At 43.4% G+C, this 25236-nt stretch overlaps 1 protein-coding gene across 1 annotated transcript in view; it reads right to left on the bottom strand.

Annotated features, from left to right (window-relative positions):
- The window catches only part of Camkmt (calmodulin-lysine N-methyltransferase), a 399762-nt gene that overhangs the window by 10902 nt on the left and 363624 nt on the right, over window positions 1-25236 (bottom strand). The window contains exons 8-9 of the mRNA XM_057791968.1: window positions 13527-13601; window positions 6303-6366 (exon numbers count right to left, since the gene is read on the bottom strand). Coding sequence (XP_057647951.1) covers window positions 6303-6366; window positions 13527-13601 — 139 coding nt within the window. The remainder of the gene's footprint in view (window positions 1-6302; window positions 6367-13526; window positions 13602-25236) is intronic.

The raw sequence follows: 25236 nt of genomic DNA on the forward strand, positions 1-25236 counted from the left end.
CACCCATATCTACAACTGTCTCTGGCCCTCTCGCGCTTGCCCACCTCGCCCTCTCGCCAAACTGAACTAATTACAGCTGATGTGTTCTTTCAAGCATCCCCTGCCAACAACTTTGCAAACAATCCTCTGGGCTACAGTGTTTCCCCTCCCTCACCTTTTCTGTCTGCCTGGTAAACCCTTTCTCATCCCTCAGCACCCAGGTCAGACACCCCACTTTTTTGATGCCTTTTCTGACTTCCTCTGGCCTCCACACGATGCCCCTCCCCAGGCAGTCACTTCCACTCCCTGCCTCCACGGGTCGCCACAGCTCTCCTCTCCCTTCACATACCATTGCGGCTGCTGGTTTCCTTGGGGTGGGGTTATATTGTTTCTTACTCTCCTTTCAGTACCCAGCTCTGTCTTGAGCATCCAAGAGGCACGGAGAAAGGGAAGTCCATGCCATACTTTCTTCTTTGGTGTCAGTAGCTCTTAAATACATGTAGAACTTGGTCCATGCTGGGACCCTGAGGAACTCGGCTTTTCTCAAACACTCCTTTCCTGCAACCGTTCCCTCTGCAGATTCTGGGTGGCCCACGTACTGTGCAGAAACACTCTGTGGCTCTCTAGCACCTGATCCAGCCCTATTTCCTCCATCACAGTATAGTCACCTTCACAAAATGGTACCCCAAAGCAACTTTTTAGCTTCCTTTTTCGGCCTCTGCTCGAGCCTCGAAGTAGACACACCCACGACAGAGCACAATGCAGGCAAATGGCGTGCTCTTCCATACTCCCCATGTGAGCATTCTTACCCCCTCCACTAGACGTTACTTTTCTCCCCTTCCTTTGAGGTACAGCACGTCCTTCTGATGCCTCTTAGGCAAACTTTCCGAGGGCTCCAGTCACCTGTGCTTTCTCCTGGCCATGCTGTGTTATAACGGCCAGTGGCTCGTGTGTGATTCTGCTCACTTATGGTGCCTTAGAGTGCTCCTCATTCTCCATTCACATCTCCATGCTCTGGAGCTCAGGGCCAGGCCAACTATGGTTATGTAGCAAGGATCTGATGAAACAAAACTATCCTCCTGTCCAACCTATGGTTCATGGTCCACATATGGCAGCTTGAGGCCCAGGACAGCTTTGAATGCAGCCCAACATAAAACCTCATTAACTTAAATAAAATATTATGAGTGTTTTTTGAGGAGAAGGACTTGATGGTGCAGCTCATGAGTGTAAATTTTGTAGAAGACAGCTTCACGTTGCAATGTCAAAAGAGCCCAAGCAAGCATTTGGAGGAAGAACAACAAAAAAGCCAACAGCATTATGGAGTACTTCCTGTATACTGAGTACTGCCTGTATACTGTTGTATAGTCTAGGTAGGCCTTGAACTTGCCAACTGTCTGGGCTACCTGGACAAACCTATATCTTAGAGCAGCTCACATTCTATTGAAGACAAGAATTCAAAAGCTTCACGTAACTGATATGAAAGGCACCAGGTTGTATTTTGCACTGACCTCTATGTGTATAACCCATTTCTACAAACAGGTCTTCAATTCTTGGGTACCCAGAGTCTATCTGCCTTGTATCTTGGGTACCCAGAGTCTATCTGCCTTGTATCTTGGGTACCCAGAGTCCATCTGCCTTGTATCTTGGTTCTCCAAGAGGAACGCACAGTACACCATATGTACTTGCACTGAAACAGTACCCAAGGCCCTTAGGAAAGAACTCCCCAGGACTGGGCCTGTGTTCTGAGGGCCTTAAAACCTTCTAGAATCTCTCTATTGTTATCCCCATTTCTACCAGCAGGTCAGCAAGGGATGGCTGAACAGCTTTGCACCAAGAGCTGCTGGGTCTTGGACCTGGCCAGCAGGCCAGAACCCAAGTGGCTTTCAGCACAGTTTCTGTCACCACATGAAGCCACACACATGGCAATTTCCCTGAGATTAAAAAAAAAAAAAAAAGATGTTTGCACTGATGTAAACAGTGGTGTTAGATTTAACAAAAAGATGAGGAAGTCAGTCAGTAAGAAGAGACTGCTTTCCTAACATGGGGGCTGACGGCTCTAACTGCAGGGCTCCCTGGATATAGGCAGGGCTCCCATGATCGTGTGACTGCTAGGGCCTGGCTTTAAAGAAGGTTACATTAATTCCACAGTGACACATAAAGGATTATCTATTAATTATTGTTATATTATTATTATTGTGTGTGCACACTCCAGCACATGTACGCTGGTGCCCATGTTGGGGTCAGAGACAGAAGACAACTTTCTGGTTTTCTCTTTCCGTGGTGGTTTTAGGGGATTGAACTCAGGTCAGCAGGCTTGCGTGACAGGCCCTTTTACCTGCCGAACCATCTCTGTGGCCACAGTGACATTTCTGAGCTGTGGACAGATGGAAGAAGGTGACAACTGGCTGGGGCACTGTCTGCACTGCAGTCCTGCCTGCATCCTTGGCTCCCCTCTGGGACACACAGTCACTTTAGAGGACTATTAGCAGATGTCATTTGCTGGTTGTCATTGCTGTTCAACTTGTAGGCTGCTATGGCCAGATTTTAAATTGCTTTCGGGTCTTCTGATATAGGACATTGCTGTTGTCACCGACTTTGGGAAACATAGCCATGAGCGGTCACCCTATCAATCATTAGCAACAAGAAACCACTTATCAGCAGGGGAAAGAGAAGTGGGGGGTGCTGCTTCTTGGGATGAGTAAAATTTACTGATTTCAGGGTTTTTTGGGGGGGGGGTTCAAGATAAGGTTTTTTTTTTTAATATCTCTTTTTTTCTAGAGAGTTCCTCATAGTGCTCTGACAGAAGCCAGCTGTGTACACTAGCAGTTTTCCTAGAGTTGAAGAAAATGTCCCTTTCAGAATGGTGGCCTTTTTTTTTAATTTATTGGTGGAATCTGGGACCTGGTGTGGTGACTCTCCAGGCTCTTAAGTCAGCCTTAGGATCCCACATGAGAGACCAGGCTCTCTCTTCCTGCTTCCCATCATTTATAACTCCCCCATTATAAAAAGAGAAAAGCAGGGAAAGGATGTGGCCCTCGCTATCTTCCTGCTCAGCTTGACTGTACAAAAAGTGTCCTATTCACTCAGTAGGTGCTCCCCCTGGGACCCATCAGCATTGGTGCAGACAGAAATCCCTGAAGTCCATATCAGGAAAACAGTCTTCCTTCCTGCCAGCATTTTTCAATGGGTTTGAAAGGTGCCTTCTGTACCTAGTCCCTGCTGTAGTCAGAAAGTCTTCTGCAAGGAGACCGGCACGCGCATGCGCCACACAGCACCGCACCGAAACAGTTTCTCTCATTTTGTAGAGAAGAGACTGGGGAGAAATTTAGGTTTCTGGAGAATGAAACCACCAATGACAGAGGCCAGATGTGAGCCTCTGCTGTCCCTTTCCAAAGCCTAACTGTGCCTACCCTGGGATATAGGTCCCGGAGCTGCTATATGAGTGTGGGTGAACTGGAACCTACTCCTCCACACACACACACACACACACACACACACACCCGTTGGAGGCAAGGGGGCCATGACAGGAGGCTTCAGAGCCGTTAGTGAGGAACTGACCCCGCAACTTGGCCTACCATCAGCCAGCCTGCCATTTCTTCTTAGGACCACGGTCTCCTATAGCAACCTCAACGAGTTAATAGAGCAATAGCGAAAGCCAGCTGTCATTACAGAGACGTACTGTCTTGTTGTGTAGTCTAGGCAGGCTTTGAACTTGCCATAGAGTCCAGGCTGCCCTCAAACTCATAATCCTGTGACCTCCCGAATGCTGGGATTACAGGCATGTGCCACCACATCCCATAGCTGCCTTTTAGAGGTGAAGATCATCAGTCGTGTGGCTAGTGAGCTCCAACTTGTTTGTTTGTTTGTTTTTAATGCCTTCTCTTCTAGATCTTTTTGGGAACTTGAAACATATGATGACCCTTGCTCAGACCCTGAGAACTTCCAGTATCCTACAAAAGCCACCAAACACTAAGGATCCACCAGTGCAGCACCTATGTTACTTCCTTCTAAACACTTGTGGTATCTTCATTTTCAGACCCTGGGCCACAGAACCATGGAAGAATTGTCTCGGCTTAAAAGAAGTCAATGCCTAGTTTTAATTGTAATGTAGTCATTGCATGTGATCTTAGCCTTGAACTCCAACTGTCCACTCAGTGGAGGAAGTCCTTTTGAAGTATAATAACCAACCAGAGGGTTCCCACTACTGTATGGGAACGAACCCTCAAGTCTGCCAACACAAGTTCTGACCGGGATTCTTGATTGCCTAGTCCACGTGACCCTGCTAGGATCTAAGGGAGAGAAGTCCAGGGTGCTCCCCTACCCACACAGATCTGAGATTCTGAGTGGCAGTTTCAATAAGTCCATATGCTATTCATTAGTCAGACTTCCTCTCTGATAGTTCTAGAACACTCAGTGGCCTTGAGTGTCAGCAATCCTATGAGGAGCCTAGGTATGCGCCCTACACCCACTTCTAATGCTGCAGACCGGGTTTGGCCTCCGCCTCAGCATGTAGCCTATGGAAGTGTCACCTGCTCCAGGGCTTGGCCCCGTCCTTCTCTGCTGTAAAGTTAAGGACTGGCTGTCAGTCAGTGGGCTGCTGTCCTGGCTCAGAGGGGGCTGCTGTGCAGAGCCCCACTTCAGACAGGGATGAGCATGGTTCAGGGTTTAACAGCCGGTACAGAGAGCCTGAGAAATTCCAGTCCAATCTGCATTTAGGTCTATTCATAGCTTGTACAGTTTCCTATTGTAAATCATGCAAATCTGCTGCGAAATGGAGTATTTACCACCAATAGGCTTTGAAGGGGTGTTGGTGAGGAGTGAAGTACTGTTTGTGCAGTGTGAGATCCAGGAGTCCTTGAAAGTATTGTGTTTATGTATGAGACATTTTCATAGAGCCTTTGCAGCCGAGCATCTCCGTGCCCTCCCTGAGAATCCTGGTCTTGCAAATGCTGGCAGGCATCCTCCAAGGCTATCAGGGGAGATGAAGAGGCCCAGGAGAGGCTCGGTTTTCCTTCTGCTGCCCTCAACTTGGGCGGCCTCTTCCATGTGGCAGCAGCCAGCAGCAGCTTGGCACATGCCCTTCCTTGCCTCCAGACCTACTCCCCACTTCACGAGCAGAATCGAGAAGGCCAATTTAATAGAATTGATTGTCACTTACAACGCTGCCGTTACTCCTCCGAGAGGCCTATTTAAAGTTTCAGAACTACAGAGAGATAACAAAATAAAAAGCAATAGTGTAAGGCAATGGACGATTATCAAATTGCTCCGGGAACCTTCAGTGTAAGAAAGATATAAAAGGAAGATTGAAAGGTGTTAGTCTCTGAGTCTCACCGAGGTCACAAGCTGAGACCTTTCACAAAAGACTTAAGAAACAAAACTTTAGAAAACACACACGCACACACACACACACACATGTGCACGCACGTGCGCGCACACATACACATACACACACACGCACACACACACAGAGCAGTCATATCAGATTACTGCGAGTTCTTATCGTCAATTACACTAAGGCCATTAGCCTATTTTAAATTCCTGTGGCACAGCAAAGAGTCTTACATACTTACAAGATTTTTTTTTTTAAATGCATGAGCTTTAAACTCGTTTTCTTACTTTAAATAGATGTCTATTAACTCTCCGTTTAGTCTCCAGGACCTCCTAGCCTAGTATAACAGCTCTAGCAAAATAAGAGTGGATACAAACTCTGTAATTTACTCACAGGCATAAATGGGTATATAAATGTAAAAATGTGCACAATATTTTATGCCATGCTTGGCTTCATTGTGACCTAATATTTATAATATGTAAATAATGGCTTCCTTTTAAAGCAAAGAACTTTTAATATACAGATTCATCTGGAAGTCCTTTTTTCCTTTGATATAAACAGAAATAAAAAGAAAAAAGTATTCTTACGCAGCAAATAAATACTCAATGACAAAGGTTACCACTGAAGGGATTTAAAATGACAGAAGTCAACAGAAAAATTTCAATATCATAATTCTACTTTATTATGAAGATATTGTTATCAAAGGGAAAGACTCCAGAAATTCTTTGATGAAAAATAATCTCACACTATCTTTGAAGCGGTTTCATTTATTTTCCTACCCACAGTGTTCCTTATCAGAAGGCCAAGGGTAAGAAGTTTCCTACTTATGATTAGGAAAGAACCTGATAGATCAGAAGACCCAATTGAAGTTGGACATAATAAGTATTAAAGTATTACATGACATTAATCCTGCCATTCCATTACTCTCCCCATCTTTGTGTGCAGACTAATTATTCTGTAGCCAGTATTCAGGAGAAAATAGAAACATACTTACTGTGGGCTGGAGTAATCTCTTTATTGCATCAACAAGGCTGACTCTGTACTGGTCCAGAAACAGGCTGACATTGAGAAAAGAACAGAATCCAGATTAAACTGGGCCCCCAAGCCTGATGATCCCAATGGTGATAAACACAAGGCCAATTACACATTTATACAACACTAGAGAAAGATTGCTCCCTTCCATTCAAGGATCTTGCTGGGGGGAGTTTTAAAAAGAGATACTGGGAATAGAGTTATCCAGTGACTACCAGGTAGTCAACGTCAAGGTTCATACCCGACTCTGCTGTGTTAATGTCGCAGGGACAGGTCCAAAGATGCATTTTTCATGAGTGTCATCTGGTGGCGATGGAACACTTGGTTCTTTCTCTTGTTAGAGCCCCATCTCTACTGGACCTGGACCTTCTGCTCACAGGACCACTGTGAGGCTGCGAGTAAACTGTGTACCCAAACCATTGCAGCAATGTCGGGGAGAAGCAGGGTGGACCTTAATGATTTCCAACAGTTTGAAGGTAAGGACCCAAAAAACGCCCCAGGAGCCAACAACCTCCAAAACAAAAGTTCAGGCAATGTGAGAGGTCATGGGAACTCAAGGACTTTCTTCCCTTGGCCTCCATGTTGATTCTTTTCCAATCACTGGGTTTTCTCATTTTGCTCCTTGGGTTTTTAGAGTATTTCTATGTGGGTTCTTTGTTTTATTTTGTTTGCCACCTGTATGGTTATTATTCTGACCCTATTTGCACCACATCTTCTCAGCAAATTTGTAACATAGCTTCTTCAACTAAACAGATGTATCCAAGACTCAAGTTTGGGTCACCTAGAAGTTGGTGGCAAGTTAACTTACACCATTCGATGTTTGACTGCAACCCTCTACATTCATAGATTGAAGATCTGAGCTATGATGCCACTAGGTGGGCGCTACTTTGTTCTTCTGCCATAGAAGATGCAGGGTCCCTCCCTGCTAGAAGACTCAATGTTCAAGGCACTAGAAGAAAAGATTAGACTCTTATCTGACCCCAAATTTACCAGCACTTTAATCCTGGATTTCCTAGAGTCTAAAGTTATGAGCCATATTTCTGTTCTTTATAAATTGTTCGGTCTGTGCATTCCCTTGTAACAGCATAGACTGCACTGAGATACCCGAGTCTTACGGAAAGCAAACAAAGGTTTCCCTTGGGTTGTGGGATGGAGGTGTGGAAACACCCCGTGCTAGAGGCCTGGAGTAGAGTTCCCTGGCACACACTGTGTGACCCTCGTAGCACAACTAAAGTACTCCACCCAGACAAAGCCTCTGGGCTGTGTCACCACTACCCACGGGTATGGGCCACTTCTTTCTGGACTCCATATGAGGATCTCAGAAATGTGTAGGTACCAATGAGTACTGCCTGCTGGGAGGAGGGCTGCTGTCCTCCCTCAGATAACAGGAAGTGAGTGTGTGGTTCCGGGTTGATAAAATTCTGCTCTGACCTTTCTATGTGACCTTGGGTAACTCACTTCACATAAAACCTCAGTTTTCTTGTCAAAAAAGTCCACCTATGTGGCTGTGTTGGGCATCAAATTAACATGTTAATTCACAATTATATATTTAAGACCTATGAGGGGTGAGAGGCAATTGGGGCTAAGCTTTAAATAGACCAAGGTCCATTCTTCATTGCCGGAGGTAGCTCATCATGGTTCTCGGAATGGAGGAAGTTTGCATCCTGTTTGCATCTCAGTGACTCTAAACAGCTCCCTCACAGTCTTGCTGGGCTGTATTGACACTGAGGTAGGATGTTTGCCCACACAGGCACTCTCCAACTTGATTTATGAGTCTTATTTTGAGAAAGGGGAGCATGAGTTGGACACAGTGGTACATTCCTACCATCTTCTTAGCACTTGGGAGGCTGAGGTCAAAGGCTGGTTTGATTCTGAAGTAGTCAACGCTGAGGATTGGACCCAGGGCCTCACACATGCTAAGCAAGCGCTAAGCAAGCTTTAAGCCGTATCTCCTCGTCGAGAAAGGTGAATAATGGAAACAGGTTCTCTTCTGGGGAGCTACTATGTATACCCCTCCTTTCCACCTCTAAACCAGGATAACCTAGGAAAGCATTGTCTTTCACAAAGTTGCATCCTTAAACCCTAGCGCAAAGAATATGTTTAATTTAAATGCTACAAAGATGTCCCAGTAAGTCAAGTTAAGAATCAAAATCATTAAGGACTGATGAGGCAGACTTCAGGTTGGAGCTACGTCTTTTACAAATCGTGCTTTTTAGGACACTCCATCTTATTCCTTAGGGAGGCTGGGTAGTGGCTGCAGTTTGATATTGCTGATGTATTGACTGTGGTGCTCATGTGTCTACAAGAGACCTCTGGCTGGTTGGCTATGCAGCAGCTAAGTCAAGGACTCTTCTTGGTTTATTTCTGCATTTTCTGAGAGCTGGTGGGACTCTTAGCAAAAGATGAACAGCACGTTGCCGGCTGCGCCTCCCTCATGCCCTTTCAAAGCGCTCTTTCCACTGTGCCTTGGCAATGGTGACAAAGAGGTTAAGATCACAGCCACTGCAAAGTGCAGCTTAACACCCGGAACACATTCCAAACACAGTCATTTCAAAGGTAATAGCATCTACCCCATCGTTCTAAATCAAATTTCCCAAAAGTAATTCTTGTAGTCCTCTAAAAAGATCTTTATTCCAAGCAAGCTCACTTTTCTACTTAGCTCCGATGCAGAATTCATAACGCTTTGTAGGGTACGTCATATGAGCAATTTCAATGTGCTTTAGTGGGAGTGATATGTAATCTCCTGAAAATTCACCCCTTAAATAAGTCCTAATGGCTCAGAGAACAGCAGTAGCTTAAGTGGATCTATTTAAAAAGGCAGAGTGGGTCAGTGATGGGGATGGAGATACCTTTCAACTCTCCCTCTGCTTACAGATCAAAATACCTTGACAGTCCAGTTTGGCCATTAAACATACACTCTCCAACACGCGTACCCCTCTAGGCCATTGCCTGTGGCAGCAACAATTGCTTTGTTCCGTAGATCTGAGTCAGATTTTCCGACAAAGGAAAGGTGTTGAATCCTCATGACCTCCTTAAGAACCCACTGTCCACAGAGCTGGGAGCATCTATCATTCTTGTCCTAGAGAAATTCATTCATTCATACAGCGTATTCGGAGATGTTTCTGTCTTGTCAGTACGCACAGAGAGGAAGACCCCTATGCAGTCTTCATGGTGACTCGCTGTTTTAGACTTCACTTTCAACAGGGGGACAGTCTCTGCTGTCCTAGTCACGAGCCTATTTTGGAGGCAGTGCCCAGTGATGCCCCATTGTAACCTCACTTGGCTTTTGCCCCTCCAGTTGTGAAATTCTGGGCTCTTCAGGGATTTCACCAAGTCTGAGTCTTCCCAGGTGAAGTTGAAAGGGCTGATCACACTGGAGCTAAAGACCTTTTCAGCTCAGGGGTCAGGGACTGTAGGCTGTGCCTGAGCTGGCCATCATCACCGTAGATGGGAGACAAGGACCTTTCAGAGCCCATGGTATTTCTATTTTGAGGGAGGAGAAAACTTTTTCACAAAATCAACTTAAAAGCCAAACATTTCTTTCATCATTTAGAAGAAAGTAAAAAAAAGAATTGGGTAAAGGGAATGGCCAATCGTATGCAGTCAGTGGAAAGACGCTAGGAAACAAGCCAGGTGGCCTGGAAGGTGGGGTGACAGGCCTGTGTACTCGCTACTGTTTCTCCCCATGCCCTCAGCTTTGGACTCCTAGATGCGCTGATTGTCCTATGCATCCAGGTTCATGGGCCAGGCAGTGGGTGTCTTTCAGACATGTTTTCTAAGCCTGTGAGAATTCAAGTGCCCGAATTCATTTCTATGTTCCAGAACTGCAGTAAACTGGAGAGCCACGGCATGGTGCTCATTGCGTCGGAAAAAGAAAGTCTTACTTCCAGACTCTCGGATTACGAGTGGGATTGAACCAGAGTCGGGAAAGGTGGGCTAAGCATCAGCAAAGCTTGCTCTTCAGGACGCAGTGAGGACGGGCTGTACTGCATTCCAGCAGAAAGGAACGCTTTTATTACACTCAACACTGAATAAGTCCACGGAGGAACTTAATAGGCAGGTTTTTTCCTATCCCTGTGGTAAATATTCTAATATTTTGATGTTTGTCAACAGCCCTTTCCTTTTTTTATAGGTGTGACTGTACCTCCATGCTCCTTTCTGTTTATTTCAAAGTTGACATTTTACAAGTTATTTAGGAACTGTTGAACCATGAAACTATTTTTCATTGTCAATAACGCTGAGCGGTAAAATGATGAGCTTTCACAGTTCGCCTCTTTAGTTTATAATCTAGTTGAGCGAATAAATTTGGATCTGGGGTAAGGGACTGTCTCTTCTGGGGAAACGAGTTACTTCCCACCACTACCCACAGGTTTATGAACATTTGAATGTAAATATAGGAATATAAGAATGGCTTAAGGACATAAACATATCACCACTCGCCACAATCGTGCGCATTTCACTTGAACCACAATGTGGGTTTGGGAGAGGTGAGTGAGCAGAGCTTGTTTCCATGTAAATGGGATCAAGGAGGACGATGGGTTAGCTATTCAGTGCATCAGACAATGCCACCCTTGCTGGAAATGCTGCAGTAAGAATTTAATCCATGCACCTCGCATTCAAACTTCCACCCATGCGTCCTCCGGCGCACTCCAGATCTCATTGACTGGCAGTGATAAAGGTGGCGTGAGACCTAACGTGACCTAGTTAAGTGTGGTGTTTCTGGCATAGGAGATTTTGGGTTTCATCATGGAAGCAGCATCTCCAGGCAGCTCTCGTTCGCTCCTCTGTGACATTCTAAATAATTCAGCGTGGCCTGCCGCCCCGGGAGCAACGTTCATGCAGTAACTCCGTGGAGTAACAGCAAACCAGCTGGAAGTGAGGGATATGTGGAATCCCGGGCTTCACTGCCAGATGTACAGCGTGGCTATGACCCATCCCTGTGCTCTGCAAGTTTCTAAGCAGCTTAGCCATCTCCATGCCTGCGAAGGGAGACCATTACCAAAGCATTTCTTTTGGAAATAATATCAGCATCACCATAAAGAGTAGCTTAATGTTTTACATTTACAAATGGGAAATTACAGACAGGCTGACATTCGGGCACTTATAACACCAGGGGGAAAAAAACCTTAACCATCGATTCATGCATAGAAAAGCCATTTATAAAATGAAGTCTCGGGTATTTAGTTCATTTGAATCCATAAATAATTCTTACATAGCCACCAGATGCGTGTGTATAAGATTGCATTGTGTTATAGATCTGTAATGAAAGCCTTAAACTGAATATGCACCGTGTTTGTCAATTCTATAAGACCCTATTGTCGGTCACGGAGAAGAAAAAAAAGCCTATTTTTTAAACATGTTGTGCAGCTATTTTTAACCTAACTGAGAACATTAATCAGAAACAGCTTAACTCTTATTTCCTCTGCTAGTTCCTCTGGTACAGATAGGATGACATGGTATGAGTGGCCATGACATAGACATGACAAAGCTGGCCGTTCTGATATTTGTGTGAAGGACAATTTAAGTGCAAATCCCTTGGCCATTCCTGCCTTTCCCACATCATCAGAGCGCACTGGGTGTGACCCTCATCTGAACCTTCAAGGAGACACAGCCCGGCCCCATCTTGCTGCTGCTCTCTGATCTGACTCTTACACTTAATCTCATCTAATCCCGCCCGCATTATCTTCATCTGTACCACGAAACCTGGAGGGTCCTTTTTCATACTCTGTGAGGAAAGGCATTTACTAAATTACGTGGTAAACCACCTGGGTTGGTTTGAGCTCCTTTTGGATTAGATGGGGAAGCATAGGACGGAGGCACATTGCCACTGATCAGCCAGAAAGCTAGGCTTCGCCTGTGAGACCAAAATGGTCCTGGAAAACCGGGAATTCTTAGCTAAAGGTAGAGCAGATATTTACTGTTTACTGCAAAGACAAAGAAATGAATAGGAGCAGGGAGAATTAAAAAAATTAAATTAAATTAAATTAAATAGCCAGGCGGTGGTGGTGCATGCCTTTAATTCCAGCACTTGGGAGGCAGAAGTAGGCAGAACTCTGTGAGTTTGAGGACAGCCTGGTCTACACAGAGAAACTCTTTCCCCAAAATAAGGAAGGAAGAAAGGAAAAAAGAGAGACAGAAAGAAAAAGAAAACCAAACCTAATCCAGTTGACTTGGTGTGAAAGTAGGAAAGTGGAATTTGCATTTGAATAGTGGTAAGTCACTTCCTGAAAAATGTATCTGCTTTCCTCTGACTGAAATCTACCGTGGGTTCTGGGTCTTAGGACCAGGCTCATCAGTGTAACAGAAGGTGGGACTCTGAACTTGCCGTTTTCAAATCTAATGTGATTGTTGGGGAGCTCCAAGTAAGGTGTTACCCTGAACAGAGAGAACGCCTGTCTATGGCCCATGTTTTCCATACACTGAAATAACGACTCAGACTGAATGAGGAAAGACACAAAATTAGTTGAAATAATCACAAAGATCTATGCATATGTATCCTGCAACTTGGGCTCAGGCTCCCATTAACAAATAAGTAGATTAGGCTAAGGTAGAAGACAGAATGTCTAGGGTAAATTTATTTAAAAGGATCAGACACCTAACAGATTTGGGTGTTATTTGCATAAGAATAAAATGTGATTGTGTAATCTTGGTGTTCTGTATAACTACATATCAGATCTGAGCTGAAAACATTAGATATCAAAATCAGGTTTTAAAAAAAGGCTATTTCCCACACGATATCTCACAGATATATTTATTTGCCAAGGAGTATACACATGTGTACACATGCGTATCCCTTGTATCAGATCTCTCCCAAGAAGTAAGCTAATTGAGCTGTTTGTGTTGATAAACTCCTTTTTCTCCAGACTTCTCCTCTCTGAGCCATAATTATTTGCAATTTGCCTAAGTCGTCCATTTACTGATACGTCAAGCATGAAACAGAGGCAATTCCAGAGAATGGAAATGCTCCTGCAAATCAATCTTTGGGAAATAATGCGGTAGAAGTTCCTGTGTGACAGAGGCTGCCTCCTAACTGTCACGTGGAGAGGAATATTAATTCGCTGAGGTTAAGGTGGCTTTGTGCTTCATTTGTTGACTTTGCTTAGCCGTCAGCAAAGCAGCGCGGCCCAATTACTCCAGCAAAGCTTTTTTCCCCCTAACAGGAGTTTTATGATTTTTATGTACTTACCAGTCAGCGCACATAACAATGTCAAAATGTCCTTCCAGTTGAGAGACATCTGTCTCATTATCCCATCGTAAAACGCTAGAAGAGAAAAAGATTTCAAAAATTATACTTAGGGTATTTTTTTTTTAAACTTTTGATTTTGTACTATTAACATTTTTGTGGCACATGGAATTATTTTTAAAAGTATATACAAATTGTTTCAAAAGATATAATAAAAGAAGCCTAGGATGCAACTGTCTTCTGTATTTTATTTTGTCTTTAAATGTAGAGAGGACGAATTCTTTAGGAAAATGCGAGAGTGGAGTTTGTGCTAAGTTTTACAGGATTTTGTAGAAGTAGACCTTACCTCAGTCCTTAGGATGATTCCTGACCCTTCCCAACAATGAGGGAAAAACTGAAATCGAAACATTCTCCGTCCAACCGGAACACGGATTTATATAAACAAGCCATGTGAAGTTTACGGTGTATCCCTCTTGCCTGCCATGTCAGCCATATTTCTGACTGACACAGTGAATGGTGTGGCAAGATGGAAGGGAAGAAGGGCCCACTTCTGAGAGGACGTTCTCGGGGCTCTAAGCACGCTTTAGAATTCGTCCCCATGGAGTTCTAGATGCCACTCCCACAGAAAGAGGCTTAGTGTTAAAGTGCACATTAGTAACAAAGGTTAATAGCACACATTGGAAACCTGTAGCAACACTGAGGAAGTCAACCAGCGACTCTACGCTCCCCTCACATGATAGCAGTGATGATTAACGTTTTATTATAAGAAATAATTTTAAGGACATTTCTCCCCCCTCCCACACCCCCAAAACTGTGGTTTGCAGTACTATTTCTTAGAAGTAAAATTCTGTGGCAATTTTTTTGCTTGGATTCTTTGGAGAGGAACCGAGTGCTCAGACCTTACGTGGCCAAATGTATTTGATTATTTGGGTGGGGTTTCCATTTCTTCTGTCTTCTCAGAGGCAAAGTCAAGTTTGAGTACAAAAATGAGACTTAACCCTGACCAGTCCAAAAATCCTTTTCATCCTTTTTTTTTTTTTTTCGAGACAGGGTTTCTCTGTAGCTTTGGAGCCTGTCCTGGCACTAGCTCTTGTAGACCAGGCTGGCCTCGAACTCACAGAGATCCGCCTGCCTCTGCCTCCCGAGTGCTGGGATTAAAGGCGTGCGCCACCACCGCCCGGCTTCATACATTTTGATAGACATAAATGGTTGTGACATTCTTAAGGCAGAGAAGATTACACACATCCCCTCATCATCAAGGAGGCCGAGGGCCAGTAGGTCACTCTTCGTTTTTTTTTTTACTCACACTTACTGAGCACCTACTGTATACTGTGTGTCAGACTCTATGTTGAGTTCCAGTCTTACTATCACAGAGGCAGCCTGGCGAGCCATCCACACACACCAGAGAAGGCTTTCGAGGAAAAGGTTACCTCGTGTGACACAGGGAAAAGCTTTACAAATTAGCTCTTGTGTTCTTTACTTCTTAGGTCCATGGGAGAGCCAAGTGACAAAGGAGACCAGCAAGTCCCTAAAGATAAAGGCTTACTTTGTTTTTGGTACCTGGCAATGCCAGCTTTTCCTGGACTTGGACTTGGAGGAGGGTGCCCTTCCTCAGCCTGCATCAGAAACTTGAGATTTCCCAAGAGTTTATGAGTTTATATACAAACAAGATAGTTTAAAACCCAGTAGCTGGAGATAGTGACATGGGCCTGTAATCCCAGCATTTAGTAGGCAGAGGAAGGAGGATTGTGAGCTTGAGGCTAACCTGAGTGAGCTACATAGCAAGACCTTGCAAAAAAAAAAAAAGAAAAAGAAAAAAAAAAAAAGAAAGAAAACAAAACAAAAAACCAGCAAATGAAAAGCGTAGCTCTCTAACAGACCTTTGCAGATCATAAATGTAATACAGTCATCGTATATGTTTTGACAGAAAGTACTAAAATCACATGTGAGTCACCCTTTTGCCAATAATTATTAGATGCTTCTAATTCATATGTGACTGCTAAGGCAAAAGAAGACAAATGGCAGGGAACCCTGTGGTGATATTGGATATTGGCTTCCTGAGGCGCTCCAGTCTCCTGGTTCAACAAAGGCTAACTGGACTGATGAAGTCTGAGCAGCAATTGGCTATGGATCAACACAGAAGCTGTAATGAATCACGGCTCTAAAGGAAACCAAAACACCCTACGTGGCCACTTAGCTCACAAAGATTTCCAAGAGGCACTTTCCTTGGTTTTCAAGAAATTTAGCCGAGGCTGTCCCTCCTGATGGAGGAAGGTCACTGGCTAATAAAGAAACTGCCTTGGCTCATTTGATAGGTCAGCCTTTAGGTGGGTGGAGTAAACAGGACAGGATGCTGGGTAGAAGGAAGTGAGGTTAGACGCGATAGCTCTGCTCTCTGAGGCAGACGCAATGAAGCAAGCCGCCAGGTCAGACATGCTGAATCTTTCCAGGTAAGACTGGTGCTACACAGATTATTAGAGATGAGTTAATCAAAATATGAGAATTAGTCAGTTAGAGGCTAGAGCTAGTGGGGCAAGCAGTGTGTAAATGAATACAGTTTGTGTGTTGTTATTTCGGGGCATAAGCTAGTCAGGCAGCCGGGAGCTGGGTGGCAGGAACGCAGCCCGCAGCTCATTCAACACCCTCCAACTGTAACCACGAGGTAGAGAGTGTAGCGGTGTTGTTAGAATTTCACTTTGGTGCAAGAGCCATGTGTAGGTTCAAACCTTGGTTCTGACCTTTGGTGGCTGTGTGAGTCTGCACAACTACTCCCCCACTCTGAGTCTGTTCTCTGTAAAATGGGGATGAGAATGACCACTTCCCTGAACTCTCAGATGCCCACACCCCTGAACACTTGGAGAGCACATGAAGTTGTAAAGCTTGCACGGCACGTCTTGAGATGGCGTCCCTACATCTGCCTAGTCAGCTTTCTCTCTTGGAAAAACAGATAACTTTGTTATTTAAAGATCTGGTCCTTCCAATTCTTTGCTAACACCCCTTTTCTCCATGTAGAGACTACTGCACACAACCACACACACACACACACACCCACATGCACGCGTACATACATAAACATACACACTACATGCAGGGATACACACACACATACACACACAACCACACACACACACCACATGCATGCGTACACACACAAACACGTGCACGCACCCCCCACATACACACATACATACATAAACATACACACTACATGCAGGCATACACACACACACACAAACACACACACACATACACACACACACACACACAAGCTATGCTTCCACTATGGGAGAAGGATCAGATTTTTATAATGTTTGTGTTCAATTTGTTGCAGACCCATGAGATTTCAAACAAACAAAACAAAACTCAAGCAGTTCACTGTAGGAAATGTGGTGAGAACCCTTGATCTTAGCTACCTGGAGGGTGAGGCATGAAGATCACAAGTTCAGGTCAAGTCTGGGCAAATTCTTAAGTGTCTATCTATCTCAAGTTTATAGGGGTGAAGGCGAGCAGATGTTTCCTCTGTGGTTGAGTCCTTGCCATGCACCTGACCTGGGTTCAGTCCTCAGTACCAAAGGCATTCCAAGTCTGTTACATTCATGGTTCTAAATGTTTCCTTTCAAGTCCTGTCATGTCCCCCCGCCACCAACCATTCCCCTCCCTGACAGGGTTTCTCTGTGTAGTCCTGGCTGTCCTGTAAACCAGACTGGCTTCGAGCCCACAGAGATTCTCCTGCCTCTGCCTCCTATGCGCCACCATCGCTGGGTTCCTGGCTCAATTCTTAAAGCCTTTGCATATGAATTTTCAACCTAGTTCCATCCTTGCACTACTCACACAATAGCCCTGCTCTGGACCTTATCTTTATCAATAACCCCCACTCACTCTCAGACCAGCCCTTCCTATCTGTCCCAGCTTACTTCTAGAAGGTTTTCTGACCCAAGTACTCCTCAGTCTCACTGTCTACAGTGTCCCAATCTTGTCCCTTCCCTGATGTTTACCTTTCTTTCTTGTGCAGCTTACATGGCATTTCAGAAAGTCCCTTGAGTACTTTCTCAACTCCCTTGTCTCTACCTTCCTCATAGATGCTGAACCCAGTTCCCTGACTGGTCCAGTCAGTGCCCATGACCTGAAGGTGGGTGCTTCTGCTTTAAATTCATTACCGTGAAACCCGACTGAACTCAATGGTATCGGGCTCTTGTTCAATTTGCGCGTCCATTCTCTTGTGCTGTTGCTTTATACCTGTGTTCCTTCTCAGTATTCCAGAACTTCCTCCTTCATTTTTAGTCTCAGCTAATGACCTGCTTGTTACTTCACCCTCAAGATTGCGAGTCAGACAAGAATGTTCTTATCTCACACCACGTGACATAATGCTCCTAGCAGAAACTGCACCTCCCTAGTCTGTCTTCTGCCTATTAGCTCACTCCTGTCTCTCCAGCCAGAACCTTCTTATAGAGATCTAGCCCTGCTCACTGAGATCCACCCTGCTCACTGAGATCCACCCCTACTCACCGAGATCCACCCCTGCTCACCGAGATCCAGCCCTGCTCACCGAGATCCAGCCCTGCTCACCTTCTCTAGAAGGCTCCAGCAGTTTCCTCCTCTTTCCTACCAGCAGTTTATTCTCTGGCTTCTTCCCACCGGTCTTGAGCTGTGAAGTTCCTGCCTTCTTCATGAACTACTATTTTTGTAGCTCTTTGTCTACTTCCTGGTCCAGCTAATGCTGTTTACTCCTCCAAAATGTTGTAACTTGGTTCCCAATTCTTTTCCTCTCCTTCTCTACCAACTCCGCTCTAATCAGATCACTCTCCGCCATACAGTCTCATCAAACTCACCCAAGATCTCCACATTGCTAAATCCAAGCCAGTTCTGTCTTCATCCTGCCAACCAGCCTGAACTTCTTCACTCATGAGCTTCAGAGACTCACCCCCACCTCCACCGCCATTTCAATACCTGCTCTTGGGTTTCTCCTAGACAGCCAAACTTCACATGTCCAAATCTGAACTCCTGACCCTCTGTCCCCACACACTTCATTTGTGGTCTTTCTCTACTCACAAGAGTGGCAGTTCTACCTTTTAATTCAGGCCAAAAGTCTTGACCACGCCCCTGACTCTTACATCTCACACTGACTAGGTGAGAAAAGCAGTTAGTCGTGTCTTTGAAATACATCAAAATCCAACTAACTTACTCCGCTTCCATGGGTGATACCTGTTCTAAACGGTCACCATCTCTCATCTGAATTACTCCAGGTTTCTAACTTGTCTCCCTGTTTCTGCCTGCGGCCCTAACATCTCTGCCCAGGACAGCATCCAGAGTGTTCCTGCTAAAACTTATCAGGCCAGGTGTGGTGGTGTATACTTTTAATCCCAGCACTCAGGAGGCACAGGCGGGCAGACGTCTGTGTGAGTTCAAGGCCAGATTGATGATCTTCATGAGCTGTATAGCGAGTTCTAGGACAGTCAGGGCTACATAGAGAGACCTTGTCTCAACACGCACGCACACACACACACACACACCATATATTAGCTCAGAAACCTTGTGTACCCCCTAAGACAGTGGAACAGACCCTATTCCGTTGTTTGATTTCATCTCCTGTTCCTGACTCCCCTTTCTCCTCTGCTCTAGTGGTTCCCATGGTTCCCATGGAAGCAGCCACGCTCTGTTGAGACTGTCTGTGCTGGGCTTCTCTGCCCTAAGTACCTCTCTTCCAGATACCCACGTGCCTCATATCCTCCCTCCCTTCAATCTTTGTGTAACTGTCTTGTCTTTATAGGGCAGGCTTCCCTGACCATCTTCTTTAAAGCCATTGTCATATCTTTACAGCATTAGCTTTCTGTCCATCTTTATCTTACTTTGCGTTTTTTTTTTTCCTAGAAGCAACTAACTTTGTTTATTCTCCCCCACCACCACCATACAATCATCATAAGGATCTTAGCCACTGTTCTATCGCTGTGAAGAGTCACCATGACCAAGACAACTCTTACAAAAGGAAGCATGTCAATGGGGACCGACTTGCTTACAGAGGTTTGGTCCATTATCACCATGGCCGGAGAATGATGGCAGTAGGCAGGTGCCGGAGCAGCAACTGAGAGCTACATCCTGGTTCAAAGGCTGAGAGAGCATGACACTGGCTTTGGGTTTTTGAAACCTTCATCCCACCCCCGCTGACATACTTACTCCAACAAGGTCACACCTCCTAACCTTTCTAACTCTTTCGAAGGGTTCTACTCCCTGGTGAGGAAGCATTCAAATAGATGAGCCTATGGAGCCATTCTTAGTGCCGCCACCACAGATGTTGGTCCTTAGACTCTGGGGCAGTGATGTATTCCCAGTGCCTAGAACAGCGTCCGACAGCTGCTCCGTTAACAACACATCTGAATGGGTGCCATGCCTAGCCCACGAAGGCGTTCAATAACCAGAGGATCCTGGTATTAAGCCGCTCTCTGAATTGATGTGAAAGCTACTGAAAATGCTCCCTAAAGACTTCCGCTTCCAGCAAAGATGGGATGACAGGGGCCTCTTTTACATCTTAACCTAAAATGACAGACAACTAAGACAATTTCGAAAGGACACACACACACTTCCAAGATATTGGCCAGCAGCAACAGTGAGCAGTCATGATTCCTTGAAAGAGGATGAACAAATAAGCCCCATAGTTACCCCAGTGGGATGCCTTGGGTTGCAGCAGAGAGGAAAGAAATGAGAAAGGACCGAATAGTTTTGGAGCTAAACAGATGGACTCCAGAGACTGGAGAAACCAAGGTGGCCAGAACAGAGAACCATAAAGAAGAGAGTTGTACAGAGAGAACTCAGATGACTCTCATAGATCATTCAGCAAGGAACCAACCTCTCTCTCTCTGTCTCTCTGTCTCTCTCTCTCTCTCTCTCTCTGTCTGTCTCTCTCTCTCTCTCTCTCTGTCTCTCTCTCTCTCTCTGTGTGTGTGTGTGTGTGTGTACTACATGAGGTTGGGAAAGAACCGTATGAGAGTATTGGGGGGCTAGACCCAAGGTCATAGGGCAGGACTAGTGCCTGCTCTTAGCACAAAACCTCAGAATTTGTTTTGCCTCAGAAGTGGAAAATAATTAGTCCTAGAGAAAAAGCTTATCTGCTGGTATGAGGCAAATTTTAAGAGCAAGAACCTAAAGCAAGGAATGATTACAACATGACACAACTGTATCCCAGAACAAAATTCGAAAACATTATCAGATATAAAAATACTCAGATCCCAACAAGTTAAAGCTCAAAATGCTCAATATATTATCAAAGACTGCCAAAGAGACAAAGAACATTGGGATTCAATCTAAAACTGACACAGATGTCAGACTTTTAAGAAGGGAATTAATATCTGTATCATAATAGCACATAATGTATTTCAAATGTGGTATAGAGACACAGTAGATTTTTTAAACAATTCTAAAATTTTCTGAGATGAAAATACAGTATGTGAGGAAACCCAGACTAGACTCAATTAGCAGGAGATTAGGAATTTCAGAGGAAAAGATGAGAGGATTTGAAGACATAGTAATAAAAACTACCCAGAATGGAGTTGACAAGATGATCTGGCAGGAAAGGCGCTTGCTACCGAGGCTGACAATCTGAGCTCGATTCCCAGAGCCAGGTGGCAGTGGCGGAAGGCGAGGACCAGCTTCCCCAAGGTGTCATCCGGTCTCTGAGCCAGCAAGTGCACACAGAAGATCACATTAAATAAATAACTGTAAAACATTTAAAATATATCCAAAATAAAAAATAGAGAAAAAGTTATTTTTTTAAAAATGCAGTGTAAGTAAGGTGGGGGACAAATTTGAGTGATCCAATATTTGAGTTCTTAAAGGGCAGGAAAAGGCAAGAGGCTGAAAAAAATAGAAGAAATAATAACTAAGACTTTATTAATTTAGTGAAAACTTCTAACATAAAGATGAAGCCAGTTTAACAAAGCTCACACATCTGAAACATGAAGAAAAATACAAGCCACATAATAACCAAGCTGACTGAAGGAAGAGAGGATAAGGTTAGATGTCATAGCACCGGTGCCCTGGAAGGGCTGAGAGAGCCACCCATCCACCTAGAATCGTGCAACCAACGGAAATATATCTCCATATATTTTTTGACATTTAAAACACATAGATAAACAAAAGAACTGATTGCCACCAGACCTGCACTACCCCCAAAAATGTCAAAGTCCTTCAGGCAGAAGAAAAATAGTTACATGGAGATCTTTAGCTACACAAAGGAATGGTAAGAATCAAGAATAACAATTCCATAGGTAAATATATGTGTCTTAAAATTAATTAAACATAAGATAGGTATTGTGAGGTTCACAATGCGCATGCAAGTACAACGTAAAATGAGAGCATCAAGATGGAGGAGGAGAATGACGACATAGTCCTATGAGGTAAACATAGTCTGAGGGTAAACTCTGATGAGTTAAAGATGTATACTACAGGGCTGGAGAGATGGCTCAGCAGTTAAGAGCATTGCCCGCTCTTCCAAAGGTCCTGAGTTCAATTCCCAGCAACCACATGGTGGCTCACAACTATCTGTAATGAGGTCTGGTGCCCTCTTCTGGCCTGCAGGCATACACACATACAGAACATTGTATACATAATAAATAAAAAATAAAAATAAAAAAAGATGTATACTACAGGGGCTGGGAAGATGGCTCAGTGGATACAGTGATTACTGTGCAAATATGAAGACCTGAGTTCGAATCCCAGCACCTACAAGAGTTGAAAGTGGTGGCAGCATGTGCCTGTAACCTCAGCACTGTGGGTAGGGTGGAGACAGGGATCTCGGAGGCTCACCAGCTGGCCCATGGAGCCAAACGATGAGTTCCAGGTTCAGTGAGACCCTGTCTCAAAACATCAAGTGGGAGAAAAATGGGAGACAATATGTTGTTGTCAACCTCTGGCCTCCACGTACAGCTTCACGGGCAAGTACCTTCTTCCCTGAAATCTAGACTATAAAATCTAAAGCAAGAATAAGAGTAATGAAGTTATGGTTAATAAGAAAACAGCATGATAAAAATAGAACTACAAAACACACTAATCCAAAAGCAGGCAGCAAAAGATGAAAAGAGACAGAGAAAAGATGAGACAAACAGCAAAAAGCAAGACCACAAACTCAAACCTAGCCAAACCAGCAATTGTATTAAATGAAAATAGCCTGGACACTTTGGTTAAAAAGTGGAGTATCAGACTAAATATAAAATCTGGTCCTGCGTGACAGTGCATGCCTATCATCCTACTCAGGAAGCTGAGGCAGGAAGATCACAAGTTTGAGGCCAGCCTGGGCAACTGAGAAAGGCCCTATCTTAAAAACCAAAGTGAGGAAGGGCTGGTGGGGGTATAGCTCAGTTGCAGAGCCCTGGGCTATGGATCAAGCACCAGTACCACAAAAAAAAAAGATAAAAAGCAAACCAATCTAGGCCCAAGTATATGCGACTTCTATCAAAAGCATTCTATACATAAGAAAACAAAACAGTTGCAGATGAAAATATGGAAAAAGACACATGAACGCGAGTCAGAAGGCAGGAAAGGGGTTTAACCTCAGAGATCAGATTTCGCAGTGAAAATAATACTACTGTTTCGTCACACAGAGGTTAAGGAGACTAGCAGGGGCCTCTCAAGCTTATGCTCTGAGTAACAAGAAGCCCATTGGATAGCGCTGAAGGAAACCGACAAAACCCAGCTACATTCAGAGATTCTAACATCCCTCTCTTTAATGGGGGAGTGGATGGAAAATTAACAAAGGAATAAGCAGATAGCTTTAAACGCTATCAATCAGATAGCTTAATTGATATTTATAGAATACACCATTAGTATAGGGTTCTTATTCTTTTCAAATACATCTATTCTGAATCACAACATAAATTTTGATAAGTTTAGCAGAATCAAGGGCACAAAAAACATGATTCTTGCTCACAATGGAATTAAAGTGGCTACCAATAAGAAATTAGAAATTAATATGCTATAAATATACTAAGAAAATAAATGTTATATTTATAAATATCCTAGAACCTAAATAAGAAATCAAAACAGAAATTGAAAAGTATTCTGAATGGAATAAAACTGAAAACACTGCAGATAAAAATTTACAGGATGCCACAAAGTACATAGAATAGCAATAAAATACCTACATTAGAAAAAATATTCTCAAATTAGTGAACTTAGTTTCTAGCTAAATAAGTTTTTTTTTTTTAAAAAAAGAGTAAATTAAACTCAACATAATCAAAGAGAAGAATGAATAAAGATTAAAAGAGAAATGAATAAAACAAAAACACAAAAATAATAGGGAAAAAATCAATGAAACCAAACAGGTTCTTTGAGATCAATAAAACTGATAACCCTCTAGTCAGACTTGTCAGAGAAGCAAGAAGAGGAAACGCATATTACTCATGGATGATGGGAGTGGCATTGCTCCAGATTCTGGAGATAAGGGCAGCACCTATTTCTGTGTATATATTTCTATGTGTATACTGACATAGTGGGGATTATCTAGGGATGTAAGAAAGTTGTTTGGATATTTAAAAATTGATAAATACAATACACAGTGCTAACGAACTGAAAAGTAAAAACACAAGAACATCTTGAACAGTGTATTTGATGTAGTCTAACATCCACTTCTCATTAAAAAAAAAAACTCAAAAAGAATAAATGATTTCCTCACAGGCCAGCAAGATAGCTCCATGAATAAAGAAATAAATACTTTTCTCAGCCTGAAAAGCATGACCCATGGGCCATCTGAAGCCAACATCACACTTACTGGTGACCGGAGTAAGAAAGGGACCTGCCTCTCAGCTTTCCTTAGTGCACTGAATCCATTCCCGTAAGACAAGAAATTAAAACACCTCCGGAAGGAAATAGTCAAAATGTACTTCTTAGGAGACAGTACAATAATCTATATAGAATATGCTGTGGGAGAGTCAACAAAGCTTCTGGTATGGGTGTTGCAGGCTTGTGGGATACAAGATCAATACAAGAATCAATTGTATTTCTTTATACAAGCAGCAAATAACTGGAAATTGGAATTTCCAATTCTATACCATTTATAATAGCATAAAATTTCATAATAGCTTAAACATATAAAAGAGAAGTAATTCTGACAAAAGATGAGAGAAATTAAATAAGACCTAAATAAATGGAGGCAATTCAAATGGGAAAAGAATAAAATGTGTTTTGACAATTGGTTATTCATATTTTCAAAAAAATAATTTAAATCTATATCTCACACCACATGCAGAAATTAACTCAAAATAGATAATAAATCCAAATGTAAAACCTATCATTATAAAACCTGTCAATAAAAATATAGGAGAAAAATCTTTGTAACCTTGCATTAAACAAGGATTCCTTAGATACACACAAGATACATCAAGGAACAAATTGGTAAATTAGATAAAAATTAAAATTAAAAACTTCTGCTCTCTCAAACACAGCGTAAGGAGAATGAAAAGACAAGCCACAGGCTGAGAGAAAATGTTTTGAATCATATCTGATAAAGAGTTTATATCCAGAACACACTGAGGACTCTCAGAATTTGTCAATAATAAGAAAACAAGCAACCTGCTTTAAAAAAAAAGTCAGCAAAGCCCTTAGACATACACTTCAACAAAGATAAAGGCATGAAAATCTATTCAGTATTTCTAGTCATTAGGAAAATTCAAAGACCCCAGTGAATTCCGTTAGACTCTTAGGATGGTTGCAGACAGGATTCTGAGGG

This window comes from Chionomys nivalis, chromosome 1 (genome assembly GCF_950005125.1).
Source record: "Chionomys nivalis chromosome 1, mChiNiv1.1, whole genome shotgun sequence".
Taxonomy (NCBI): Eukaryota; Metazoa; Chordata; class Mammalia; order Rodentia; family Cricetidae; genus Chionomys; species Chionomys nivalis.